The sequence below is a fragment of the Mobula hypostoma genome, chromosome 5, assembly GCF_963921235.1.
Source record: "Mobula hypostoma chromosome 5, sMobHyp1.1, whole genome shotgun sequence".
NCBI lineage: Eukaryota > Metazoa > Chordata > Chondrichthyes > Myliobatiformes > Myliobatidae > Mobula > Mobula hypostoma.
The window spans coordinates 32573456-32599464 of NC_086101.1; the positions used below are offsets into that span (position 1 = coordinate 32573456).

At 42.2% G+C, this 26009-nt stretch overlaps 1 protein-coding gene across 8 annotated transcripts in view; it reads right to left on the bottom strand.

The window, feature by feature from the left end:
- Positions 1–26009, bottom strand: part of atp11a (ATPase phospholipid transporting 11A) — a 172343-nt gene that overhangs the window by 50838 nt on the left and 95496 nt on the right. For all 8 annotated transcript variants that reach the window (XR_010018007.1, XM_063048311.1, XM_063048310.1 and 5 more), the window contains 8 exons: positions 24740–24903; positions 16555–16626; positions 12331–12404; positions 12008–12111; positions 9669–9850; positions 8244–8495; positions 5221–5398; positions 4166–4268 (listed from right to left, as the gene is read on the bottom strand). Coding sequence is in view for 7 of the 8 variants with exons in the window: in XM_063048311.1 (XP_062904381.1) it covers positions 4166–4268; positions 5221–5398; positions 8244–8495; positions 9669–9850; positions 12008–12111; positions 12331–12404; positions 16555–16626; positions 24740–24903 (1129 nt within the window). In the remaining variant the exon portion in view is untranslated. The remainder of the gene's footprint in view (positions 1–4165; positions 4269–5220; positions 5399–8243; positions 8496–9668; positions 9851–12007; positions 12112–12330; positions 12405–16554; positions 16627–24739; positions 24904–26009) is intronic.

The window sequence follows — 26009 nt, forward strand, 5'->3', positions numbered from 1 at the left end:
GAGTCCCCAAGTAAGGGCTCAGCATTTGGGAAGGAGATGAAGAGAAACTCGTCACATAGAGGCTGGCAAATCTTTGGCGTTGTCAATTCAGCACAGCACTGTGAAGGTTCAGCCACAGAGTTCAACAGTTTCATAGATATTAGAGAAGAGCGGAGAAAATGATTCTTAGCTAAAAGATTAGGGCAGGGCTAAATGGCCAGATGGCCTTCTCCTGTTCTTAATTCTCATGATATCATACTTTAGCAATCCTAGATTAGCTGAGTAATTCTAGACAAAATTCAATTGTTTGCAGCTGCAGCCAAATTAAATTAACTACCAGAGCTGTTTCCTGTTTCTCAACAATTACACTCATGAATTGAATAAGGAAATTTTTCATTCATAGATTAATATGGCTTCTTAACTCTTGGATTTAAAGTCTGTGTTTCGGTCTCCCAAAAGGACTCCTTTTTATCGATGTAGCCACTCACAGTACAGAGTCCTTCCAAGTCTTACTACAATAACTAAATCAGCCTGAAGACACACACGTTTTAGGAACAGGTTCGTCCCCTCCACCGTCAGATTTCTGAATGGTTAATGAGCCTATGAACACTATTTCACTACTTTTTCTCTTTTACACCACTCATTTAATATTTTAATGTATGTTTCAATAGGTCAATAGGTACATTTAATGTCAGCAAAATGTATACAATATACATCCTGAAATTCTTCTCCTTCACAAACATCCACAAAAACAGAGGAGTGCCCCTAAGAATGAAAGACAGCTAAATGTTAGAACCCCAAAGCCCCTCCAACTCCCCCCACCCACACATAAGCAGTAGCAAAGCGATGATCCCCCCTTTCCACCAGCAAAAAAGCATCGACACCCCACCCCCCGACCAAGCACTCAAGCATGCAGCAAAGCATCAATAAACTTCATATTGTAATTTGGTGTATATTTTATGTATAGCACTGTTCTGGCTGTTGTAAAACCACAAACATTATCACATTTGTCAAGATCAAAAGCCTGATCTGGACCCGATGAAAATGAAGGACTTGTGTCCAAGTCAAAATGGTGAGCGATTTATAGAGGAACCTGCAGGAGGTTTTGTTCTTATGCTCCGCTGCTTAGTGTTTCATCGAAGTTTTATATCGTAGCCATACAAAACCTTTAATCAGACCGTACTTGGAGTACTGAGCGCAGTTCTGGTCACCCCATTATAGGAAGGATGTGGAAAGGGCACACAAGAGGCTTACTAGATGCTGACTGAATTAGAGGATAGGAGCTACAAGGAAAGGTTGTACAGACTTGGGCTGGTCACCCTGGAGTGTCAGAGGCCGAGGGGAGACCCAACACAGATCTTCTAAATTATGAGATGCATAGTTAGGGTAGACAGTCAGAATCTTTTCCACAAGATAGGAATGTCGAATGTGATAGGTCCTAGAATGCGTTACCATGGAAGTAGTGGATGCAGGCAACTTGGTGAAGTTTAAGAGGCTTTTAGATAGACACATGAATGTGAAGGGAATGGAGGGATATGGATGATGGACAGGACAATAGACAATAAGTGCAGGAGTGGGCCATTCGGCCCTTCGAGCCAGCACTGCCATTCACTCTGATCATGACTGATCATCCACAATCAGTACCCCGTTTCTGCTTTCTCCCCATATCCCTTCACTCCGCTATCATTAAGAGCTCTATCTAACTCCTTCTTGAAAGCATCTAGAGAATTGGCCTCCACTGCCTTCTGAGGCAGAGCATTCCACAGATCCACAACCCTCTGGGTGAAAAAGTTTTTCCTCAACTCTATTCTAAATGGCCTACCCCTTATTCTCAAATTGTGGCCTCGGTTCTGGACTCCCCCAACATTGGAAACATGTTTCCTGCCTCTAGCATGTCCAATCCCTTAATAATCTTATATATTTCAATCAGATCCCCTCTCATCCTTCTAAATTCCAGTGTATACAAGCCCAGTCGCTCCAATCTTTCAACATATGACAGTCCTGCCATCCTGGGAATTAACCTCGCGAACCTCCGCTACACTCCCTCCATAGCAAGAATGTCCTTCCTCAAATTTGGAGACCAAAGCAAGAATGTCCTGCGTCAAATTTGGAGACCAAAGCAAGAATGTCCTTCCTCGAATTTGGAGACCAGGAGGAGGTCAGTTCGTATCAATTAGCATCATGGATTAAATGACCTACTCAACCACAATTTTTTAAATATTTCTACCATAGGTCTCCTTTAAGAATGGTGAAAAATGATTTAGAAGAAAAGTAGGAAAATATGCTTGAACAGAATTTCCAAACAAGCTTCAGGGGCTAAATGATTCTTTCACGTAACATACTTAATTGTTCCAGAAAATACTTCATATTCCCCAGGAAGGTAATTTGGATCAAGAGAAGATGAGATTCTTTTTTCTTCCAAATTCCACTCATGGTTAAAACCCTTTTTCTCTTTTTGCTCATCCAATTTATGTTACTGTGAGAGATTCATCACCCAGAGTACACAGATGGCAGGAGATGACAAGCACAGTGTAGTTTTAACTGCTCTGATATAACAAAGACATCAGCACTGTACTTCCCTCAGTGCAAATATCAAAAGGGCAATGCAGTGGCTATAGTGCGATTCAGTGCCCAGTTTCCCATCTCATCGACAAAAGCGTGTGACAGTGTTTTCATCGTCGGCTATCATAGCCAAGCTATGGAAGGCTGGAACTTGATTATGATACCTGAAGAGTGGTTTTCAGGATCCACTGGGATTCTTCCGGATGAAAAACCAATACATTTGGATGCAAGAATTTCTCTGGTTAGCTCTGTTCTGAGATTAGATCCAAAATGTATGTATCAGCTAGAGGCGATGAGCAGGACACAACTCACTCCAATCTCCCTGAATAATTGTGTCTATAAACTACAGCATGAAAACACTGTGAATAATGCACACGTGCATCCCTAACTCCTGAATGTGTTCTTCCAATTGTCACTGCTTCTGGAAATGGTTGCAAGAAGATCATATGCCACAGAAGGGATTAAAATGAATCTCATCATCTGGAAGTTACCTTCGTCCCAATAGATTTATTTGAAGGAAGCCAAGAATCATCTAATTTGTTAGCTCTGACAGCTCGCAGCAAAATTAGTAGTTCAATGGAACTTTTGCTAATAATCACCAACAATCTGAAAGGTCAAAAGTAGAATTCCATTTCATCTAGGAAATTAACCTAGTTCACAATGGTGAATGACATTGTCCACACTCTCTTCAGATCCTTTTTGATTTTGTCACTTTAAACAGAATGATAAACAAGTTCTCACGTTGGGTAGAGAATATTAGACAAATGTGGAAAAGCATGTGGCTAAATCAGTACAATTTGTAGCCACACACATACCTAGCCAGAATATTCTTTGACATCCCATTCTCATCTCCAAAGAAGCAACATAGTTTCCTTCATTTAAAAAATGTGATTCTTTCTTCCAAGACAATTTAAATCAGTTATATTCACTCATTCATGGGTCATGGCTGCATATCTGATGTAGGTGCTGAATCAATGCATAGTTATGAAACAAATGTAAAGTACATCACACGTCAGAAATCTGAATGAAAGCAGGAAATATGACGTGTTGCTTGAAATTCCAGCATCTGCAGATTTCCTCGTGCTTGCATTTTTAAATTGTAGTCGTGACGAAGGATCTCAGCCCGAAACGTCGACTGTACCTCTTTCTAGAGATGCTGCCTGGTCTGCTGCGTTCACCAGCAACTTTGATGTGTGTTGCAGGAAATATGCAGCAGTTTTTAACCTGAAACATTAACTCTCACCTCTCTCTCTCTCTCTCTGTTACAGATGCTACCTTAGTTACTGGGTATTTGTCGGACACCAGTTTGCTGCTATCCAGACAATCCCAGGGCAACTGTTGACTACAGAATGAGTTATGCAATAGTGAAACATAATTATTAACACAATTTTCTTCTTAAGTTTTAGAGACTGACAAGAAGGTCTTATTGACAAAAAAAGTGAGTTGAACAACAGTTTGCTGCCATAGATGCCAAAGAGTATGAAAGGAAAACTTTTAAATGATCTGGTGTTTTTGCTTTCATGCAACATTGAGACTCAGCAGCCAGTCTTCGTATTGGTCACAATAAATCATTCTGGAACATTTTTTTTTTAATTGTTTGGAAAAAAAGTTAAATGCACCTTACCTATTCCGACATGAGCTTCCAGTATCATACTGACATCGTTTGCACCATCACCAATTGCCAAGGTTATGGGGTGTTCTTTGGAAGCTTTTATCAGTTTAACTATCTGCAAATGAGGATTAGAACAAACCTATGTAAAAGATTGACTGGCAGTTCCTATGTAAGGCAGTAAATATAATAACGTTGAGAAATGATCCAGACTGCATCAGCCACACTAATCAACACAGATCCGCGCACTCCATTCCCCTGTGCTGGCTTCGAGACTCCAGTGCCTCCTAGTGACAAATACCAGAACCCTGTTCTGGTTAAGCTTGATTGTACCAGAACTTCCTGGCACAAACAAGCTTACTCCAAAAAAAAAATCTGCATCTTAATGGAAGCAAAGCCAATGAGAGTTGCAACTTACATTAAAAATATAGATTCAGACATTTGTTTTCAAAGGCAGCCTCAGCTGAAGATGTGACACTGGGCTGTGGAACTCCGGCCGTGCTGTCCTCAGGTGAGCAGATGATTGATTACTGACAACCAAAATCTTTTTTTGTTTGAGGTATGACTCCAGATACTGTAATGGTTTGGCTTTGATTTCCATTTGTTTATTTTATTAAGAGTTACAGGCTGCTCAGGATAAATGTGCCCACTCCGTCCAATTACACTCACGTGACCAATTAACCTACTGTACGTCGGAGGGAACTGCAGCACCCGCAGGAAACCCCCGCGGTGACGGGGTGGACAAACAAGCAGCGGGAAATGAACCCGAGTCGCATGCGCTGTAGTAGCGTTATGCTGACCGCTGCACTACTGTGTCGCCCTCATAAGGGCACCAGACGCACCATTGTGTCAAAAGCTGCCTTGAGAGGAGGGACAGTCATTCACCTCATCTCCGGAATTCAGACCTTTTGCCGATTTTTGGACCATGACTGGAGCGAGGCCTGGTCCAGAATGGCCTTTAAGAAACTGAACTTGGCATTGAGCTTTCAAGTGCAACAGAAAAATGTACTAATCAGGTATAATTTATGGCTAATGGCACTTACATTTAGCATGTAACATTCAAGGCTAACCTGTGCTTTCTGTAGAGGCGCCATTCTGCAGCACAAAACCCCACTACAATGGCGGCATATTTCCAGGAAAATATCTTTGTAGCTGCTTGTACTGCCATTTTCTGCAGGTTTCAGGACGAGCGACAGCGTGGCCCCATCGATGATCAGACCATAATCGTGTAAATCATTCTGAGAAAATCTAAAACACAGCAGAAAATCTAAGCAGAAATTAACTATCATTTTACAAAAGGTTAAGATTTGGTTAGTGCAGCGGCTGAATTACTGAACACCAACTTCACATCTCATATAAGTAATGCAAGCTAATAGTGTTTCAGATGCATGGAGACAAACATTTATCACTCAATTTAGTCACAAAGATTCGAATGTAAAAAGTCAACTGATGAATGGAAGGAACCCTCACATTGTGCTTAATGTCACCAATCCACTTTCAGTGACTTCACTGCTTTCTTCCTAGCCCACGAATAACCTACAATAATCTAAACCATTTTCAGTGGTTCATTGAAATAGCATAGTACCACCTTCGGAGGAACCATGAATGGCTACTAGTGCTGCCTCCTTTAACATTTAACTAATTTTAGAAGTATTTGAATTCAAAAGATCGTTGCATTTTAAGATGATTAACTTAAACAAGGCAGCATAATTTTAAAGTGATTGGAGGCAAGTATGGGAAGGGGTGTCAGGGGCAAGATTTTTTTTTTGAAACAGAGAGTGGTGGGTGTATGGAATGCGTTGCCAGGGGCGACGGTAGAGGCAGATACATTACAGACATTTATGAAACTCTTAGATAAGCATATAGATGACAGAAAAATGGAGGGCTATTTAGCAGGGAAGGGTTAAATTGATGTTAAATTAGGTTAAAAGGTTGGCATAACGCTGTGATTTACAGAGCCTCTACAATGCTGTACCAATGCTGTACAATGCTGTACAATGCTGTATATTCTAATACATATACATTAGAAATTCTTGATGGTTTAGTGCCTGGCAGAGTTTAGGATATGGTCTTGCCTCTTCAGAGCATCTTTTCAGCTAAGGTGAGGCTTGCCATAACAGCATTACATTGCACAAAACACCTCTACAGTGTCTTACCAAATAGGCAATCGCTGGTGATTTCACAAATGTGCCTTGGCCCTCATTAGTGTGTGTGGGCTGCTTACCACTAGTAAAAATATCTGCTACACTATCCCAAGCAAAAGAAAACTACTGGAGGAACTCAACAGGCCAGGCAGCAACTGTGGAGACAAAGGGATAGTCAACATTTCAGGTTGAAATCGTGCATTAAAACTGCCTCTGCCCATCTTCCAACCACATCTCCCTCTTTGCCCCAGCTGTCTCCATCTTCCCATCATTCCCCCCTCACCTGATTTCACCTAACACCTGCCAGCCTATTCCCCACCCCACCACCCAACTCTCATCTCCTGATAATGGCCATCTCCCCTCTATGCTCTCAATCCTGATGCAGGATCCTGACCCAAGACATTCACCATCCTTTGTCTCCACTGATACAGCCTGACCCATTGAGTTCCTTCAGCAATTTGCTTATCTTCGTTACAGATTATAGTATCTGCAGTCTCTCACATCTCAGTGAAACAGCAAAATCAATCTTGGGTGACCACCTCAGGCAAAGTATACCACCTTTCTTGCATCTTCAGGATTATTGGTCTACCTGGACGACCATCTATTTGCAAAGCATTGCTGCCACATAACAAATTTCACAACATACGCCAGTGATATAAAACCTGATTCTAACTCCCTTTGGCCTCTTATTCTCTGTGATGTAGAGAATGATGGATCGACACTGACTGGTGCAGTATTTCTACTTCACTTACTCACGCATATCTGCGTGACTTTAGTACTTGCAACATCATTCTCCAGTGTCCAAACTAAGCATTGAAAACCTGTCGAGGGATATATTTTTGTTACTCTTCACAGAACTTATTTCCTATTTCAATTCTACTTCTCATCGTCATATTTAGTCTCTCCCTACATACATCTACAGCACTTTCAGTACCTTCTGCTGCTTACATTTTTCTGATCGTGACTACCTCACCTTTGCCATGGACAGAAATCCCTCTACAAATCCATCTCCAGCAGGCTTCTTCCATGGAGAGGTCAAACCAATGTACATCTGTAAGTTCTGTCTAGATGAACATATTTCATTTTACTTTTGACTTTAAACAATTCCTCTAAACCCAGAGTGCTGTTCTGAGAACCCATGGTACTGCTACATTTAGTTCTTTAAGAGATATGTGGATCGTTTCCTCAAAACTCTTTCCTCACATCTTCCAGAAATAAATCATCTGCAATATCAATGGAGTTTCCTGATCAAAAAATATCCCAACATTGATTCTGATACCTATCCTTCAATTGTCTTCATAATGTCCACCTTCAATTCTTCCTCTCTCTGAATCTTTTTTTACTTCAGTTGGGTTAACATTGATTAACCCAGGGATCTATAGGTCCCATAACTGAACCTTCTCTCATGCTATCATACAAGGACTTTGTTCCATTCTTCCGATTTCCATTCATATATTAAATTTGTGTCACCTTTCACACTAATGTAACAATATATTTTTTTCTCATATCCAAGTCTCCACTCCACCCCTGATGACCGTATCCATTCCAATTCAGGAACTATTGCTTCTTTCCAAAACCCTGAGTGGGTTTGCCTTTCAAACACCTTGCATGCGCCACCCTCTGCCATTTCTGACATGTATATGTAACACCAATGCTTAACACATCTCCTTTCCTCTCATCTTTCTCAAGGAAGAACTTACTGCCCTACTTTTTGCAAGGTTCCACCAAAAGTTATGAGATACACCAATTGTGGTTTAACTGATGTTCTGGACAAATTGATTTTCGCTTCATCCAGTTACTCTACCTTTTAACAGAACCAAAATGAAGCCATGTTTCAAATAGGGGAAAAACACTAAATTAAAAATTTTAAGATAATAAATTATTAGGTTTTCTTACAATAGAAAGGTTTAAAATGTGATCACAGTCCAATTATTAACTTTAATGCCCACCCTGAATAACTGTCTCTCCGCAAAGTATCACTTTGTCTCAGAATTGTTCTACTCAAATCAAAGAGCACATCATGTAAATTTTGCTCTTCTATTCGTTTAGTTGTCAACTCAAAGAGTTCTGTAGTTCTTCTGAAAAGCTTGCATGCATAGCATGTGGCTGCAGCCGTCTCCATCTTGTCTCCTGTGAGAACCCAGACTTTTATTCCAGCCTTTTGCAAAGCTTCTACAGTCTCAGCAGTCTTGTCTTGCAGTCTGAAACAGATCATATTAAACAATTTCTGACTGCTTGAAAAATCGGAACAGATTCAACATCATCCTACAGCTCCATTTACTGCAACATAACCAAAAGATGTCTGAAGATTAAAACATGCACACAATTTCTTTGATAATGAACATCTGGGCCGAGATATTTCCCTTGGATGGCTTCCATGATATGTAAGAAGTTAATCAGGGATTTTATGGTATATATTTTTCCCTTTGCTTTTGCTCCTTCAGGGAATTACATGCCATCGCTATGTCTTCTGCACGTGCCTGCTTCTGTTAAAGGATGCACATGTGCGTCGGGATGTAAAGAGGAAGTGATGATGGGAGAGATAGTAATGGAAGAGTTGAGAGTAAATTAAGTAACCATAATGCTTCAGTCAGCATTAACCTTCTCATGCTCTTCATTGTTGCATTGCAAATTCAAACAATTGCTTTTGAAATGTATTTATTTAATATTAGGTAAATGGAACTATAGCTCATGGCAAATCCTTGACTTGCTGCCTGATAGCCAGACTTGGATATTCTGCAATGCACGCAGCTCAAGGCAACCTGTGCTGGAGGAATTCTTATTCCCTGTCACGGACAGAGTGGAAATCGCAGAGGTTGGAGGGAGGACTACAATATCAACCGTGGAGAGAAGGGAAGATGGGGGTGGAAGAGAAAAAAGGAGCAAATTGGGAGAGGATCACAAGGAAGAGCAGGTGTGGGGTTCACGGGCAAGGTCAATATCTGGGTGCTGGTGGGGAAGACTGAGGGTGACAAATGACCTGGGAATAGTCTAAGTGAATTTGCAACAAAAACTGTGATGAGTTTGGATGTTGTGGAAAGTGGGGGGAGGGGGGCGCGAGGTTAAAGCCATCTACCAGGAAAAAGATGATCATTCTTACACTATAGCAGCAGCCCCAGTAAAGTCAGACTTTAAAAAAACAAATGCCTTCCTATCTACAAGTGTATTTACGCATTTTGTGTTCGTGATATCAAAGAAATATTGAAAGCCAATTGGTGTATGCATGTTTGAGCCAGCAAATCTCAACCTAAGCCAGGCCAGCAAATGATCCCAAGTTTACACATGTGGATTCCCCTTTCTATTTGAATGAAATTAGCTGAATCTACAACAATTTCGGTTCTAATTGGATGTACATATATGCATCTCTGACTGACCTGTCCTCCACTGCTGTTGCTCCCAGTAAATTAAAGTCCCTTTCAACCACATCGTAAGCTTCAGCAAGCTTCTTGTCCCTGTCCTGGAGGGAGAGCTTTGCATTCTGGAGGAGTGTGTGAACCTCTTCATACTTTTCACAGCTAAGAACTTTGTACGCCACACATAATGTTCGCAGTCCTTCCTAAAATGATTAAAATTCCATTCAATTCTGCAACAGTTCTGGTGCAAACAAGAGAGAATAGATTCTGCGCATGTTACAGCATTAAAGCACCCCACAAATATTTAACGTCTGCAATTATTTAAACACCTTTAACATCTAGAAGCAACCTTCAGCTTAACATTTTTGGTCAGTTTTGTTAATTTTGATTGTAACATCAAGTTCCTCATCTTGAAATCTTGCAACATTTTGGATATTGAAACTAAAATGTAAATAAAACACAAGGATATGGTTGGTTGGAGTAATACAATACATCAGAGATGAGTTTGGATCATTTTCAGACTGCTGAAGATCATACTTCCAGAGAGCAAGATGTTTCTCTGCACTCCCAAGACACTCATAAATGATAAAGTGCAATCTTCATTTAGAGTGAACTTGCTGCTGTTAACATTTGGCTGTGATATTTGCTGGGCATTAGAACTGAGAAAAAAAAATCATTTCTGGACTATTAGTCTTCACACATGGCATCCTTGCCATTGGACATCAGTCAATGTTGACTTGAAGAAACTTTTAGAATTTTTTTTGAAGAGGAAGGTAAAAAGGTAGATGAGGGTAGGGCAGTGGATGTTGTCTATCTGAACTTTAACAAGGCCTTCAACAAGGTCCTACATGGTTGGCTGGTCTGCAAGATTGGTTTTAGGTTAGGAATCCGGGGAAAGCTAATTAGATTGATTCAAAACTGGTTTGGAAGTAGGAAACAGAAAATGGAGGTTGAAGGTTGTTTCTTGGAATGGAAGCCAGTCTCTGTAGCACTAGCCATCAGTGTTGGGGTCCTTGTTGATCTTTACTTATATAAATAATTCGGGTGCCAATGCACAAAACTTGATTACTATGTTTGTGAGTGATACAAAATTAGGTGGTGTTACTGATAGCGAAGGAAGTTACGATAGATTACAAGTGATTCTTGATCACTTAGGGAACTGGGCCAAGGAGTGGCAAATGGATTTCAATACAGATGAGTGTGAAATAATGCATTTTGGAAAGTCAAAACAACATAGGAATGGTAGGGAGCCTAATGGAACAGAGTGACTTATGAGTACTAATGCATAGTTAATTGAAAATGGTGGCACAGATAGACCTGGAGGGTTACGATAGTATGTTGCAGTTATACGTGTTGTTGAGGCTTCACTTAAAGTACGTGTACTGCTTGTGTCACGTTGTTAGAGGAAAGATGTGGTTAAACTGCAAAGAGTACAAAAAGGATTTACGAAGATTTTATGAAACGAGAAGGACTTGATTATAGGGAGAGTTTGGGCAGGTTAGGTCTTCATCCCTTGGAATGTCGGAGAATGAGGGGACAATCTTATAGAAATGTTTGAAGTTATGAGAGGCATAGATAAGGTGGATGCCAGAGTAGGGGTGTACAAAAACTAGGGGCGTATATTTAGGGTGAAAGGGAAAGATTTAAAAGGGACTTTTCCATGCAGAGGGTAGTGATTATATGGAACAAGTTGCCAGAAGAAGTGGTTGAGGAAGGTACAAAAGTATCATTTAAGAAGTGTTTGGATAGGTACAGGAGGGGCAGGGCATAGAGAAACATGGACTAAACACAATTTATGGTTGCCAAATCTAAGCATCAGTTTGGAACAAATGAAGATGATGGAAGTGGTGAGAATTACATTTGTGAAATTAATGCATTATTCCATAAGGACACAGGTTGTAACCAACAGGATAGAGCAAAGAATTTTCTTCAAATCAAACCCAAAATGTGGAAGCTTGATATTACAGCAACACCAATATTGCAGTAGCAGATGCAATGATAGAAAGTGGATGCAGTTGATCCCAGAATTGCACATAACGCTTTCTACCAGAGAATATAGACCTAGGAAGAATGACATTGGAATGACTGTTTGCCATATACTGGTTCCTCACAATGGCAACAACCATAATCTCCTTCTCCCCGCACCTTCCCTGCAACATTCTGCAGATAGATATCTAGAAGCTCAGGATTGCCGTCTTTCCAATACAGCACCAACAGTACACAAACCCTACTGAGCCAAAGCTGAATCTTCTCTCCAATGTCCACATTTTAACCTGGAAGGTTAAGCTAGACAAAGCAGGTCTATGTTAGAAATCCCAATACAAGACACATCAGAATGGAGCAGTACTGCCCTGACGTACCACTGCATTACGTTGTACTCGCTGCTGTATCAGCTCGAGCTTCCCCTCCTTTACCCGGGGAAAAATGGACGAGTCAGCTCCTTTACAGAACAGTATTATTTCTCCTGGTTAAAGACAATAACGTAAAAATTATTGAAGTACACAAAGACAGGCTGAAATACTCATGGGCACAGATGATCAACAGTGGATTTTGAAAAGGCAGGTTAGACACTGAATTTACCGAAACAAGTTTTAAAACTAAACACTAAATGTCTCCTACAGAATAGCATAGACCGTATAACATAGGCTTCCTGATGCATTTACATTCCATCTAATCCACTCACCCGAATTTGATCGAACGATGACGCTCATCCTCCGTCTCACAGAGTCGAAGTTCAATATCTCGAGCAATTCATACCTTGGGAAGATAAAGTGGTAAATCGGTTTATTATTGTCACAATTGCTAAGGTACAGTGAAAAGCTGAGAGTACAGCACTGGGCTGAGCATGCACGGCCAGCCTCAGCAGCGACACCTACCGGAGCAAAAGGGCAGGGCGGCTCTACTTCCAGGTGTCACATCAGACTGCACTGCCCTTCTCTCACACACCTACCGGAGCAAAAGGGCAGGGCAGCTCTATTTCCAGGTGTCACATCAGACTGCACTGCCCTTCTCTCACACACCTACCGGAGCAAAAGGGCAGGGCAGCTCTACTTCCAGGTGTCACATCAGACTGCACTGCCCTTCCTACCAGAGCAAAAGGGCAGGACGGCACTATTTCAAGGGGTCACATTCTGCTAATCACCATCAGCATGTGCAGGATTGGGACAGATCTAACTGCCACCCATCAATAATAGATAATTAAATCTTATTGTAATGACGTACTTCGAGACACCCATAAAACCCTTTGCTGCAGTCAAAGGACAGCGGTGACTATATCATGTCCATTTAGGAGAGCGCCAACCACATCATCAAGAATAATCAGCATCCTTCGGTGTTAGTGCTTCGTATCTTCTATCCAGCATTAGGGTTAAAAAAAAATGGATAGCTTAATTCTGCCACGTGGAAAGGGAAGAGGGACATTATGGTCAAGAGATGACGCCAAACGTCGTTGGGAAGCGGCAAGGAGAGGGAGAGAACAAGAATCGGACGAGGCCAGGGCCGCACGACTCCAGGATCAAAGAGTCAGGACAAAAAAGATGAGAGAAGAAGAGACAGAGGAGGAGAGGCACGCACGTTTCCAGGATCAGAGACAAACAACAAACAGCAGAAGAGATGAAGAGACGGGGGATGAATGGGCTGCATGTCTCCAGAATGACAACAAGAGGCACAAGGGTGGCAGATAAACCAGAAATGATGCCATCAAAAGTGTCCTTCCTTAAAAGAGGAGCAGTTATATTTGCTTTGCTATGCGTTGTTCTTCTTTAATAAACTGAGTTTTTCTACTTTAGTTTCCAAAGCAAAGCGATACCAATAGCATTCAGGAAAATTGAATGTTCATTCTGGTCACATCAGACTGCACTATCCTTTTTTCAAAGGGTGCCCCAACGGGTCACCCCGTTATCTAGTAATCAATAAACAGCAGCCTTGCTATCATTCAGGAGCTCCAAAGCCGAGTGGAGAGTCGGTGAGATTGCATCCACTACAGTCTTGTGGCAGTCAGCAAAAGTGAAGTGGGTCCAGGTCTTTGCTTAGGCAGGAGATAACTTTAGCCACAACCAACCTCTTCCACATGATAGTCATTGAGGTAGAGGTGCCTATTATGGAACCTCTGACAGCGGATGTGAGACTTCGACAACGTCCTTGAAAGCTCTAGCCGGAAGGTCAGCACCTGCCAGTTACACTATTGAGGCCTGAAGTGTTGGAAGGGTTCACCCTCTTTGAAGAACGTTCTGATGTCCACCTCCAAGGCAGAGGTCACAGGGGTGCACAGGTGAGTATCGGTCTCCCTGTCAAAGTGTCCATAATAGGTGTTCAGCTCATCAGGGAATGAAGCACCATGGCCTTATATAGGAGACCGCTTTGCTGAGCGCCTACGCTCCGTCTGCCAGAAAAAGCAGGATCTTCCAGTGGCCAAGCATTTTAATTCCACTTCCCATTCCAACATGCCTGTCCATGGCCTCCTCTACCATTGTGATGAGGTCACACTCAGGTTGGAGGAGTAACACCTTATATTCCGTCTGGGTAGCCTCCAACCTGATGGCATAAACATTGACTTCCCAAACTTCCGATAATGATCGCACCCCCTTCCCTTTTCACCATTCTCCATTCCTTTTTCCCTCTCTCACTTTACCTCTTTAGCTGGCCATCAACCTCCCTCTGGTGCTCCTCCCCCTTTTCTTTCTTCCATGGCCTTCTGTCCTCTTGTATTAGACTCCCCCTTCTCCAGCTCTGTTCCTCTTTCACCAATCAATTTCCCCTTTCCCCTCCTGGTTTTACCTACCACCTTGTGTTTCTTCCTCCCCTCCCCCACCTTCTAACCCTGACTCCTCATTTTTTTTTTACTTCGGTCCTGATGAGGGATCTCTGCCCGATAGGGCTGCCTGGCCTGCTGAGTTCCTCCAGCATTTTGTGTGTGCTTCTTGTTTGCCTCGTATGCTGTTAGGTTGTGCCTTATAGGAAGGTAATGGCACACAAACCATAACACAGCAGTTCAGCATCCAACTGTGTTTCTAACTTCGGAGAGAATTGCCTTCTCAATCTCACGATGCCATTGTGTAGGCTGTACCTGGGCTTCTTGTTTCACTGGTCTTGAACATCACAACAGACCGCAAATCTTCTGGTTCATCCACAGCTTCTCATTTGGGCATGTTTGGATGCTCTCAAAGGCACACACCCATCCACACAGATTTTGAAGAAGCTGTTGACTACTAAGGCATATCCATTCATATCCGAAGATGAATCCCCAAATACAGATCAGTCCATCTATTCAAACAGTCCTGTAAGCGCTCCTCCGTCATATGGTCAAGGTAAGCCTCCCTTAAACACATCTCCATCATACAGTCAAGGTAAGCCTCCCTTGACCATATCTTTAGCATGCTCACAATGGATACTGCAATCCTCAGTCTCTCCTAAACGGTGGGAGCGAGGAACTGCCAGGTAATTGGATTTGCCAAAGTGTGAGCGTGGGATGGCATAGTATGCATTCTTCATTGGGGTGTAACAGTGCCCAAGTGTTGGCTCCTCAGGTAGTTTCTTGGTGGTTAGTCTGTCAGACACTTCGAGCTGGTCTGGTTTGAAGTCCCTTGTAATAATCGGGAAGGCATTAGGTTGTGCTGTCTCGTAACTGGTGATCACGGTGCTCAGCTCCACCGGTGCCACCTTGATGTCTGCCACCGGTGGAATGGACTCTGCAATCAGAGACAGGACCACCACCACTTCCGCGCACCACAATGAATCAGTCATGAAGCAAAGGCTGCCACCTCTGTCTTTATCTGATGCTGCTGTCCAGTCTACGCAGTGGCAGGCGAGGCCCTCGAGCTGGAGTGATATGTCCAGAGTGCTGGTTGTGAGCCATGTCTCCGTGAAATAGAGTGCACAATAGTTTCTGATGTCCCTCTGGTACTGCATGCTTGCTCTGAGATCTTCAATTTTATTTTCCAGAGGCTGTACATTAACCAAAAGGATGGTAAGAAGGCAGTGGGAGAGAGGGTGGGGGTTAGATTTGGACACATGCTATAGTTTTGCCGGCAGCCCTCACTGGCAGCTTCTGCAGATGCAATGTTGAAAGTATCCTGACTGGTCGGATCACTATCTTGTAAGCTGCAGAGAGTAGTGAATCAAACTTGCTTGCTGTCCTCTCAGACTTGGACCAGCTGGACAACAGCAATACCTACATTAGGCTGCTATTTATCGATTACAGTTCAGCATTCAACACCATCATCCCTTCAGTGCTAATAAAAAAAAACTTTAAAACCTGGGCATCTGTACCACTCTCTGCAACTGGATTCTTGACTTCCCTTATCGGGAGACCAGAAACAATCGCAGGGCGAAAAAATTCTGACTGCTTACATTATCTACGCCCCTCAATCTAATAAACTTCTATCAGGTCTCTCCTCAGCCTTCGACTCTCCAGATAAAACAACAAGCAGCCAAACCAGGAGCTCCCTCAGCACCACCCAGGATCAGCCCGAGAGTCCCGTCTGCACTACCTGGCAATGGCCCAGCAGTACTCCCTGAACTACCTGGAAGTGGTAGCCCCTACACCAACTGGCAAAAGCCCAGATGCTCCCTCAGTGCTATCCTACATCAGCCTGAGCACTCCCTGGGTGCTGACCCAAAACCAGCGCAGGAGCGCCCTCGGTATGGTCTTAGGGGATCATCAGTATTGTGATGATATTGACCTGAAAGATCACTAGGTTCTGAGATTATCTTTTAAACATTTCCAAACTTGTAAAGTTTATACCTGTAGGCCTAAGCCTTTAAATTCTGCCCCCAGTCTTGAGGCAAAGAATTAAAAACTGCGAAGTAGAAGCAGGTGCAGACTGCGACACGTCTTCTCCTTCAGTTTCCATAATTACAGAATTTGTTTTAAAAATGGTTTCCCCGTTTCAAACTGCGCATACTATACCTTTCAACTGCAGCTTCTGCATTCTCAATCTCCATAAAATTGTCTTTTAGCTGCAGAAATGTGTATCCGTACCTGAAAATGTAAAACAAAATCAAATAGTTACTTGACTGAAAGAAATGTGACCACCACTGAGAAATATATAAAGATGCTCCATTATATGTATAGATAAGGAAATTTCAAATTCAATATCAGATTTAATGAACCCACCGGCAGATTATTACCATGAAACTAGTGGGTTGTTGTGGAAATGAAACTCGATAATTTGACGCCCTTCAGGAAGGCGAACTTGCTCTCGTCACCTGATCCTGGCCCATGTATGACTACTCCTCAAGTCATGGAGTCATCCAGCACAGAGGTGAGCCACTTAGCCCTTCGCATCCATGCTGACTCATCCACACTATAATCCCATTGTGTCTTTCTCTGCCTTGTCTATTTAAATGTCTGACTAAATGCATCTAATTCCACTACCATTTCAGGCAGCATGTTGCACTGTCTGTTCAAAGAAATATCCCTCAAATCCTCTTTAAATCTTCTTCCTTTTACTTTAAACATGTGCTCTCTTGTTTTGGATCCCTCTCCTATGGAAAAGGATTTTGGCTATCTAGGCTACCTGTGACTCTCATAATCTACCAGGGCACCCCTCAGCCTCTTTCAGTTCAGGGAAAATAGCCCCAGGCTATCTAATCTCTCCCAATATTGTAAATTCTCCAACCTAGGAGCAATATCCTGGTGACTCCCCTCTGCAGTATCCCCAGCACAATCACACCCTCCCTCCAGTGTGACAATCAGACTGGCACAAAACATGGTGTAGCAAAACAGCTGATGGGCTGAATGGCCTAATTCCACTCTTATTTCTTATGGCTTTTGAAAAATTGCAACGTAACATTCCAACTCTTATATTCCATGTCACAATCTACAAAGGCAAGTGTGCCATATGTTGTCTTCATCACCCGTGTTGCTACTTTCAGAGAACTATGTTCTCGGACCCTTTAGGTCTGTCTGTTCATCAACATTCCTTAGTGTTCTGCATAGATCTCACTTTGTGTAACTTCGCAAAATGCATCCTGACTTACACTTGTCAGAATTGAATTCCATCTGCTGAAGCTCCGCCCAATTTTCCCTCTGTAACAGCGGCAACTTTCCTTGCAATCCACAACTTCAATTTTTGCGTCATTCATAACTTCCTAAACTTCCAAGTCAGTAAAATATACTGTACATCAAAGAAAGGGTCCAGCACCACTCCCCATGTCACTGTTCACAAACCTCTGGTCACAAAAACGTCCTTTCACCAACCTCTGCCTCCTATCACCGTATCAATGTTGGAGTCAATTAGCCATTTCAACATGGATTCCATTAGCTAATACTAACCCCCATGCAGGCCCTTTCCAAATGATTTACTAAAGCCTATATAGACGAAATCTACTGCCCTGCTTCATCAATTGACTTCATTACCCTCTGAAAAACTCTACCAAATTACTGATACAGCATTTTCCCTGCACAAAGCCATGTTGATGATTGCCCCTCCCTTTCCAAATATTCATAAGTCCTATCCCACAGGACACAAGACGTGAAAGAAAAGATTCAAAAGATCAACATTGTCGCATGTACATTGAAACTGAGTGAAATGCGTCAGCTGTGGCAATGACCAAGACAGTCCGAATGTGTGCTGTGGGCCGCCCCCAAGTGTTGCCATGCTTCAAGTGCCAACGTAGCATGTCTAGAACTTACTAACCTTAACCCGTACGTCTTTGGAATGTGGGGGGAGCCCACACAGTCACGGGGAGAATGCGCAAGTTCCTTACAGTTAGCGGAAGGAACTGAATCAGAATCAGAAACCCGATTTCTAATCACCACTGCTACCTGTGCTGCACTCTCCATTACCTGTGCTGTCAATTCAGAGCACCGGTGAAGAATACATGACACGTTTGCCTTTGCACAGAATTTAAGAGTTGGGATGTTGCAATTTTTCAAAATGCTGGATAGGCCATAAGACATAGGAGTCGAATTAGGCATTTCAATCCATCCAATCAGAGTTGATTTATTTTTTCTCTCTTAACCCCATTCTCCTGCCTTCTCCCCATAACCTTTGACGTCCTGCCTAATCAAAAACCCATCGATCTCTGCCCTAACTGTACCCAATGATTTGGCCTCCAAAGTCGAAGACTTAGCCTACCCTGTTAATACCTCAGAATCTTCAGTCCCACTTCTGATTCTTCCAAATCCCAGCGAGTGTTGTCCAATCTTACTTTAACTTCGATGGACAACCCCTCAGCCCAGGAATGAATTTACATTGCATCAACACCTGAGCAAACATGTCAGACTTTCTTCAATAAGGTGTTTGGAATACAAAAGTCAGGAAGTTTTGATGAATTGCAAGGACCAATGGAAAGATTTAATTTTGGTTACCGTGAGTAATTTTGGTCTCTGCACTTGAAAAAGATACTTGCCTTGACATTAGTGAAGTGTGGAATTACTGGATTGATGCCTGGAATGAATGTCTGTATGATAAAGTGAATATTGGTCTGAAATCACTGGTGTTTAGAAAAGTAATAGATAACCCAGAGACAAACAAGATTCAGTGAGGGGGACAGGCAAGATGTGAAAATGATTATTGTATCATTTTGATTAAGATTGATAGATTTTGTGGGAATTAAGGAAATCATATAATTTGCAGATCAAATTGGAAGTCATTTTCTCAATGAATATCAGGGCGGGTGCAAGGAGCCACATGTCCTGTTCCTGCTTTAATTTATTAAGCTTAGCAAGCAGTTTAATAAAATGATTAACACGGAAGGAACAGTTAACTCTGTTGGCTACAGTAATGAATGAGGGTATGCAAGAGGTTTAACAAGGAAGGGCTGAAGGGTTAACTATAATGACAAGCAATTGGCAAGACTGGAGCGGTCTTTTGAAAGGAGACCAATGAAAGTTTTATTTTCTATAAAGTTGGGGAACCTAAATGAAAATTGGAAGGGCATTAGGGGGTTAATGGGTTCCTGTGGTGTTGTAAATTGCTACGGGCAACATCATGATCACACAACAATTTATAAAAGTTACATTTACATACCACATTTAAAAAGAAATAAGCAACCAAGCAAGTTAGAGCTTAAATAGACAAGAATGGAATGGATCCCCCTCCCAGCTACCTTTCCCTTCACCTGACTTCACATGTCACCTGCCAGATTGTACTTCTTCCTCTCCCTCACCACCTTATTCTGCCTTCTTCCCCACTTCCTCTCCAGTTCTGATGCAATATTTAAGTGTGCCGACACTGACCAAATCAAATGCTAATTTGTCACCGAGATTGAAAATCTGGCTGAATGGTGTCACAACAATAACCTCTCACTCAATGTCAGGAAGACCAAGATGATGATTATTGACTATAGGAGGAGGAAACTAGAGGACCATGAGCCAGTCCTCAGCGGAGAACCAGAGATGGAGAGTGTCAGCAACTTTAAATTCCTCAGTGTTATCATTTCAGAGGATCAGTCTTTGGTCCAGCACGTAAATGCTGTTATGAAGAAAGCACAGCAGTGCCTCTAACTTTCTTAGAAGTTTGCAAAGATTTGGCATGTCATCTAAAAGTCTGACAAACTTCTTTCCATGTGCAATGGGGAGTGATACTGACTGATTGCCTGCTATGGAAAGACCAATGCACTTGAAAGGAAAAACCTTCAAAAAGTAGTAGATACGGCCCAGCCAACCACTGAGCTTATCTGCATGGAGCACTGTTGCAGGAAAGTGGTATCCATCCTAAAGGACCCCACCACCTGAGCCATACAGCTGCCATCAGGAAGGTGGAACAGGAGCCTCAGGACCCACACCACCAGGTTCAGGAAGTTATTACCCCTCAACCATCAGGCTCCTGAACCAGAGGGGATAACTTCACTCACCTCATCAATGAACTGCTCTCACAACCTATGAACTCACTTTCAAGAACTCTTCATCTCATGTTATAATATTTATTGCTTATTTATTTGTTTTTATTTTATTTCATTTTGTATTTGCAGTTTGACGTCTTTTGCACACTAGTTGTTTATTGGTCTTGTTGGGTGTGATCTTTTCATTGATTTTATTGTGTTTTGTTGTATTTACTATGAATGCCCGCAAGAATATGAATCTCAGGGTTGAATATGGTGACATATGGACTTTGATAGGAACACATATCAAAGTTGCTGGTGAACGCAGCAGGCCAGGCAGCACCTCTAGGAAGAGGTACAGTCGACGTTTCAGGCCGAGACCCTTCATCAGGACTAACTGAAGGAAGAGCTAGTAAGAGATTCGAAAGTGGGAGGGGGAGGGGAGATCCAAAATCTCCCAGTGGCCACACATTTTAATTCCACATCCCATTCCCATTCTGATATGTCTATCCACGGCCTCCTCTACTGTAAAGATGAAACCACACTCAGGTTGGAGGAACAACACCTTATATTCCGTCTAGGTAGCCTCCAACCTGATGGCATGAGCATTGACTTCTCAAACTTCCACTAATGTCCCACCTCCCCCTCGTACCCCATCCGTTATTTATTTATATACACACATTCTTTCTCTCTCTCTCCTTTTTCTCCTTCTGTCCCTCTGACTATACCCCTTGCCCATCCTCTGGGTTCCCCCCCTCCCCCTTTTCCTTCTCCCTGGGCCTCCTGTCCCACGATCCTCTCATATCCCTTTTGCCAACCACCTGTCCAGCTCTTGGCTCCATCCTTCCCCCTCCTGTCTTCTCCTATCATTTTGGATCTCCCCCTCCCCCTCCCACTTTCAAATCTCTTACTAGCTCTTCCTTCAGTTAGTCCTGACGAAGGGTCTCGGCCTGAAACGTCAACTGTTCCTCTTCCTAGAGATGCTGCCTGGCCTGCTGCGTTCACCAGCAACTTTGATGTGTGTTGCTTGAATTTCCAACATCTGCAGAATTCCTCGTGTTTATGGACTTTGATAATACATTCCTTTCCATAGTTGCTGCCTGCCCTGTTCAGTTCCTCCAAAAACTTGAGTGTGTTACTCCAGATTTCCTGGATCTGCAGAATCTCGTGTTTAGAATGGAGACTGGAACAGGTACAGTATACATAAATGATTGGGATGAAAATGTAGGAGATCTGATTAGTAAGTTTGTAAATAGCAGAGCTTTAGATAGTGAGGAGGGTTGTCAAAGAGGTTCAATCAAAACAAGTGTGAGGTGTGGCACTTGGGTGGTCAAACTCATACAGTAAATGGCAGAACCCTTAGAAACACTCATGTTGGTGTGCAAGTCTTTATCTCCTTGAAAGTTGCAATGCAAGTAGATAGGGTGATAAGGAAGGGAGCACATTTGTCTTTATTAGCTGGGGTGTTGAGTATAAAGCCAGTATGGTTTCCTGAAAGGAAGATCCTGCCTGACAAACCTACTGCAATTCTTTGAGGAAATTACAAGGAAGGTAGACAAAGGAGATGCAGTAGACGTGGTGTCCTTGGATTTTCAGAAGGCCTTTGACAAGGTGCCGCATATGACACTGCTGAGCAAGATAAGAGCCCATGGAATTACAGGGAAGTTACTAGTGTGGGTGGAGCAACAGCTGATCAGCAGAAAACAAAGAGTGGGAATGAAGGGATCCTATTCTGGCTGGTTGCCGGTTACCAGTGGAGTTCCACAGGGGTCGGTGGTGGAACTGTTACTTTTTATGATGTACGTCAATGATTTGTGGCTATGTTATTAACTACGTTATTAAGGTATTTGCGGCTAAATTCGCCGAGGATACAAAGATAGGTGGAGGAGCGGATAGTGTTGAGGAAACAGAGAGGCTGCAGAGAGACATTGTGGGGCAAAGGTCCTATCATTCTATGGTTTAGAACTATAAGGATACGATGGTCAAAAGGCAGAGATAGCATGGAGTGAAGGAAAAGAGTGAGCAAGAGGAAGGAAGAGCAAGAAAGAGGAAGGAAGAGCAAGAAAGAGAAAGGAAAAAAGGAGGAAAGACAGAGGGAGGAGAGAAAGAGAGAAACATAGAAAAAGAAGAAAGCAGCTGAAAAGAGAATGGGGAAAAGGTATAAATTGAGAATGAGGGTGGGGAGAGGTGAGGGAAGGGAGGAGAAGGGGCTAGGGGATGAGGAAGGAGGTGGGAGATAGAAGGAAGGGGGGGATCGGGTAGAAAAAAAAACAAAAAGAGGGCTAAAGAGAGGCAGTGAGAGATGCAGATCCAAGTCAGAAAAAATGAGCAAGAGAACAAGGGGAAGATCTGGAGTGAGCAAGACAGGAAGTGAAAGATAACAGAGGGGAAGGAATAGGAAGGAAGGTAAGAAAGAGCAAGAAAACCAATGCAGACAGTAAACATGAGCAGGAGAATAGGAAAGAAAGATTGATGGTATAGCGGACAGTGAGGAAAGCTGACGAAGATTACACCAATACTAGATCAACTGGGAAATTGGGCCAGGAAATCATAAATGGAATTTAACCCAGAGAAGTATAAAGTGATGCAATTTGTAAAACAGGACAGGATATGTGAATGTGAATGACAGGGACCTGGGAAATGTTGTAGAACAAGCACATAGTTCCCTGTAACTGGTAACACAGGTAGACAAGAGTGAAGATGATGCATGACATTTTTGCCATCACCAGACAGAGCATTAAGAACAAGATTTGGAACATAACAAAACAGATGTACAAGACGTGGGCAAGATACTTAAAGAGTGTTACGTTCAATTCTCGCGGACTGATGATAAGAAGGACATGAATAAGCTAGTAAGGGTGCAGAAAAGATTCACAAGGATGTTTCCAAGACTGGAAGGTTTGAGTTATAAGGAGAGACTGGATAGGCAGGGAAAAAGGTGGTTTATAAAATCATGACAGGCATGAATTAGATGGATTGTTACAGTTTTTTTTCCCCCCCCACGTAGAGGCACCTTGGATGAGTTGGGCCGTAGGGGCCTGGTTCCCTGTTTTATGATTCTATCAATTTATGATCGGGTTTAAATGAAAATATATTTGAGAACCAGGATGACAGTCCAGTGGTATGGAATGTGGGCAACTAATAATTAAAAACAATTAATATTTCTTGGTCCCTTCAACAAGACTAAGACAACTGTGCTGTTCCAAAGAGTGTTAGGAGGTCATTCTTACCCTCGGCCACAAGACTATAATGAGCCAACCTATAGCCAGGGAAGTGATGACCCCTTCCTGTTAGACTGTTTAAGGTAACTTTTTTTTCCATTTATTCTTCTTACTTCTCTTCTAACATTTGGATATCTGTGAACTTGTAATGCTACTGTGACACTGTAATTTCCTTTGGGATCAATAAAGTATCTATCTAAGGAGATGTACTATTTTAGCATCTGATTTTGAAGAAACTATAGGTACCGGCAAATGCTCGGGGTTAACTGGCGACCTATCGGGGGGGGGGGGGGGAGTCTCGTACTCTCAGTCGCTTCACGCCACAGAAACTGTCATAAGCACCGGCCTAATGGGCCACAAGGCTCAGGACAGACTTTAACTTTAAATTTTGGGAATGCAGGAGACATGGTTAAGGGTGGCCTAGGTGTTGATGGCTATAAATTTCTAATAAGCAGCACAAGAGGGGCAACCCACCATCATCAGATACTTTATCCCACTGAAGGAACTTGGGGTGGCAAGGTGCAAACAACTCTCAATGTTTACAATTATAATGCCCATCAGTTTTTGGTTGAATTTGACTCGGAGAAAAATATGAACCTTTTTCACAAAATGTTTGGTTTTCTTCTCAGGCTAAGCAGTTTCAGTATTGACATAGTCAAGCAAAGCACATGATTAATCTTGATTCTATTAATTAAATATCTCAGAAATAGAAGATAAACTGGTAATTTGTGGAGCAGTGGTCTGTGAGATGGGGCAGTTCTCTGGAAAGCGTTGACCTGTGAATAACAAGTTTTAGAAATGGTAGGTGTCAGGAGTTTCATTTTCAGCAAAGGTCGAAAGTGTCATTTGTTCCAATTATTTGAACCTAATTTGTGGATTCTGAATACAGTCTGTGTGTAGCAAGTTCAATCATATATTAAACGGTAATTGCAGAATTAATTCACAAAGGTTTCCTTACAAAGAGCTCAGATATTCAAAAATGAACGTTCCACACAATTGCAGTCCGTGTTCTGCATCAGTGACAAGGAAAACTTGTGAATTCTCATCTTTTACACAATACCCCACCACCCTCCTTCCCACGCTGTTTATAATTGTGTTCAGTACCTCTTCACACCTTCCACCAGAGCAATCTCATCTGGTGAGGAGGAAATATAAACTGAGGACCTCCGACATTCCTGGTGCTGCTTTGGGTAATCAGTTTGGTCTTCCTTCTTAACCTGGACCGTGTGGCAAAGACAAAGTGCACGGAAAAACAGCTCCTCTCTTCCCTAGAAGTAAAACAACCACATTAATGATGGCCAACTAAATAGCAGTTGGACATGACCCCACTGGATATCAAAATATTCATTGAACACACCACAACGTTTGGAGAGACTCACTAAGTGTGCCATTCAGGAGCAAGCTACCAGCCCGGCTACTCTGTGACAATATTTCCATCTCCCAGGAAACAGCCACTGCTGTCAAGGTCACATTCATTAGACGTGCGCTGCTAGTGATGGGCCACTTTCAACCTTTGCAGTTTTTCTGGTGATGGTACCCCGGTGCTGCTGGACAGAGAGTTGTCTGGACGTGGAGCAAGACCACACGTAAAAGTAAATTGTAAGCTGGGAATCCTCCAGTAGGCCCCCTCAAAGTGCTGGGTATCAAGGGCATGACAGAATACAGTCTGTCCCGATTAAGATGACTTGTTCTTCAAATCCTGATCCTTGACAACTTGAGCCTGACCTTTCATTCAATATTTTCATATGGTTTGACCTATTGCTCTCCCAGTTACCCTCCCGAAACTTCGGATTTGGTCAGACTTTATTTCTTTTTTCTTACTTTACTCTCAATATGGGCTGCCCAGTCCCCCTTTCTTTTCTTATTTTTTTCTTTTTTATTAATTTTTGTTTATAGAGGATAGTGGGATTTTTTTTCCTATATATAAAATTATAAAAGTTTCTTCTTTTTTCTCTTTTTATGAAATGATAAGACCAGTATTTTATCTTTTATTATATACAAATAGATTAATACTATGCATGATCTCGATAATACTTATTTTACCTTTTATCGATATAGATATCTGAGATAATCCTGACCCGGATCTGGGCCGTACCCTCTAAATATCCGGACCTGCCTCTTGTTTTTTTTTTTTGCACTACCTTACTTTCCCTTTTCTAGTTATGATTTATAATTTAAATTTTTAATATTTACTATCGATTTGTACTCCAGGGAATGCGAATCGCAGAATCAAATATCACTGTGATGATTGTACGTTCTAGTATCAATTGTTTGGCAACAATAAAGTATAAAGTAAAGTAATCCTCCTCTTGTTTGTATATATGTACTTTTTAAAAAATTAATAAAAGATTGAGAAAAAAGACAACGTGAGCAG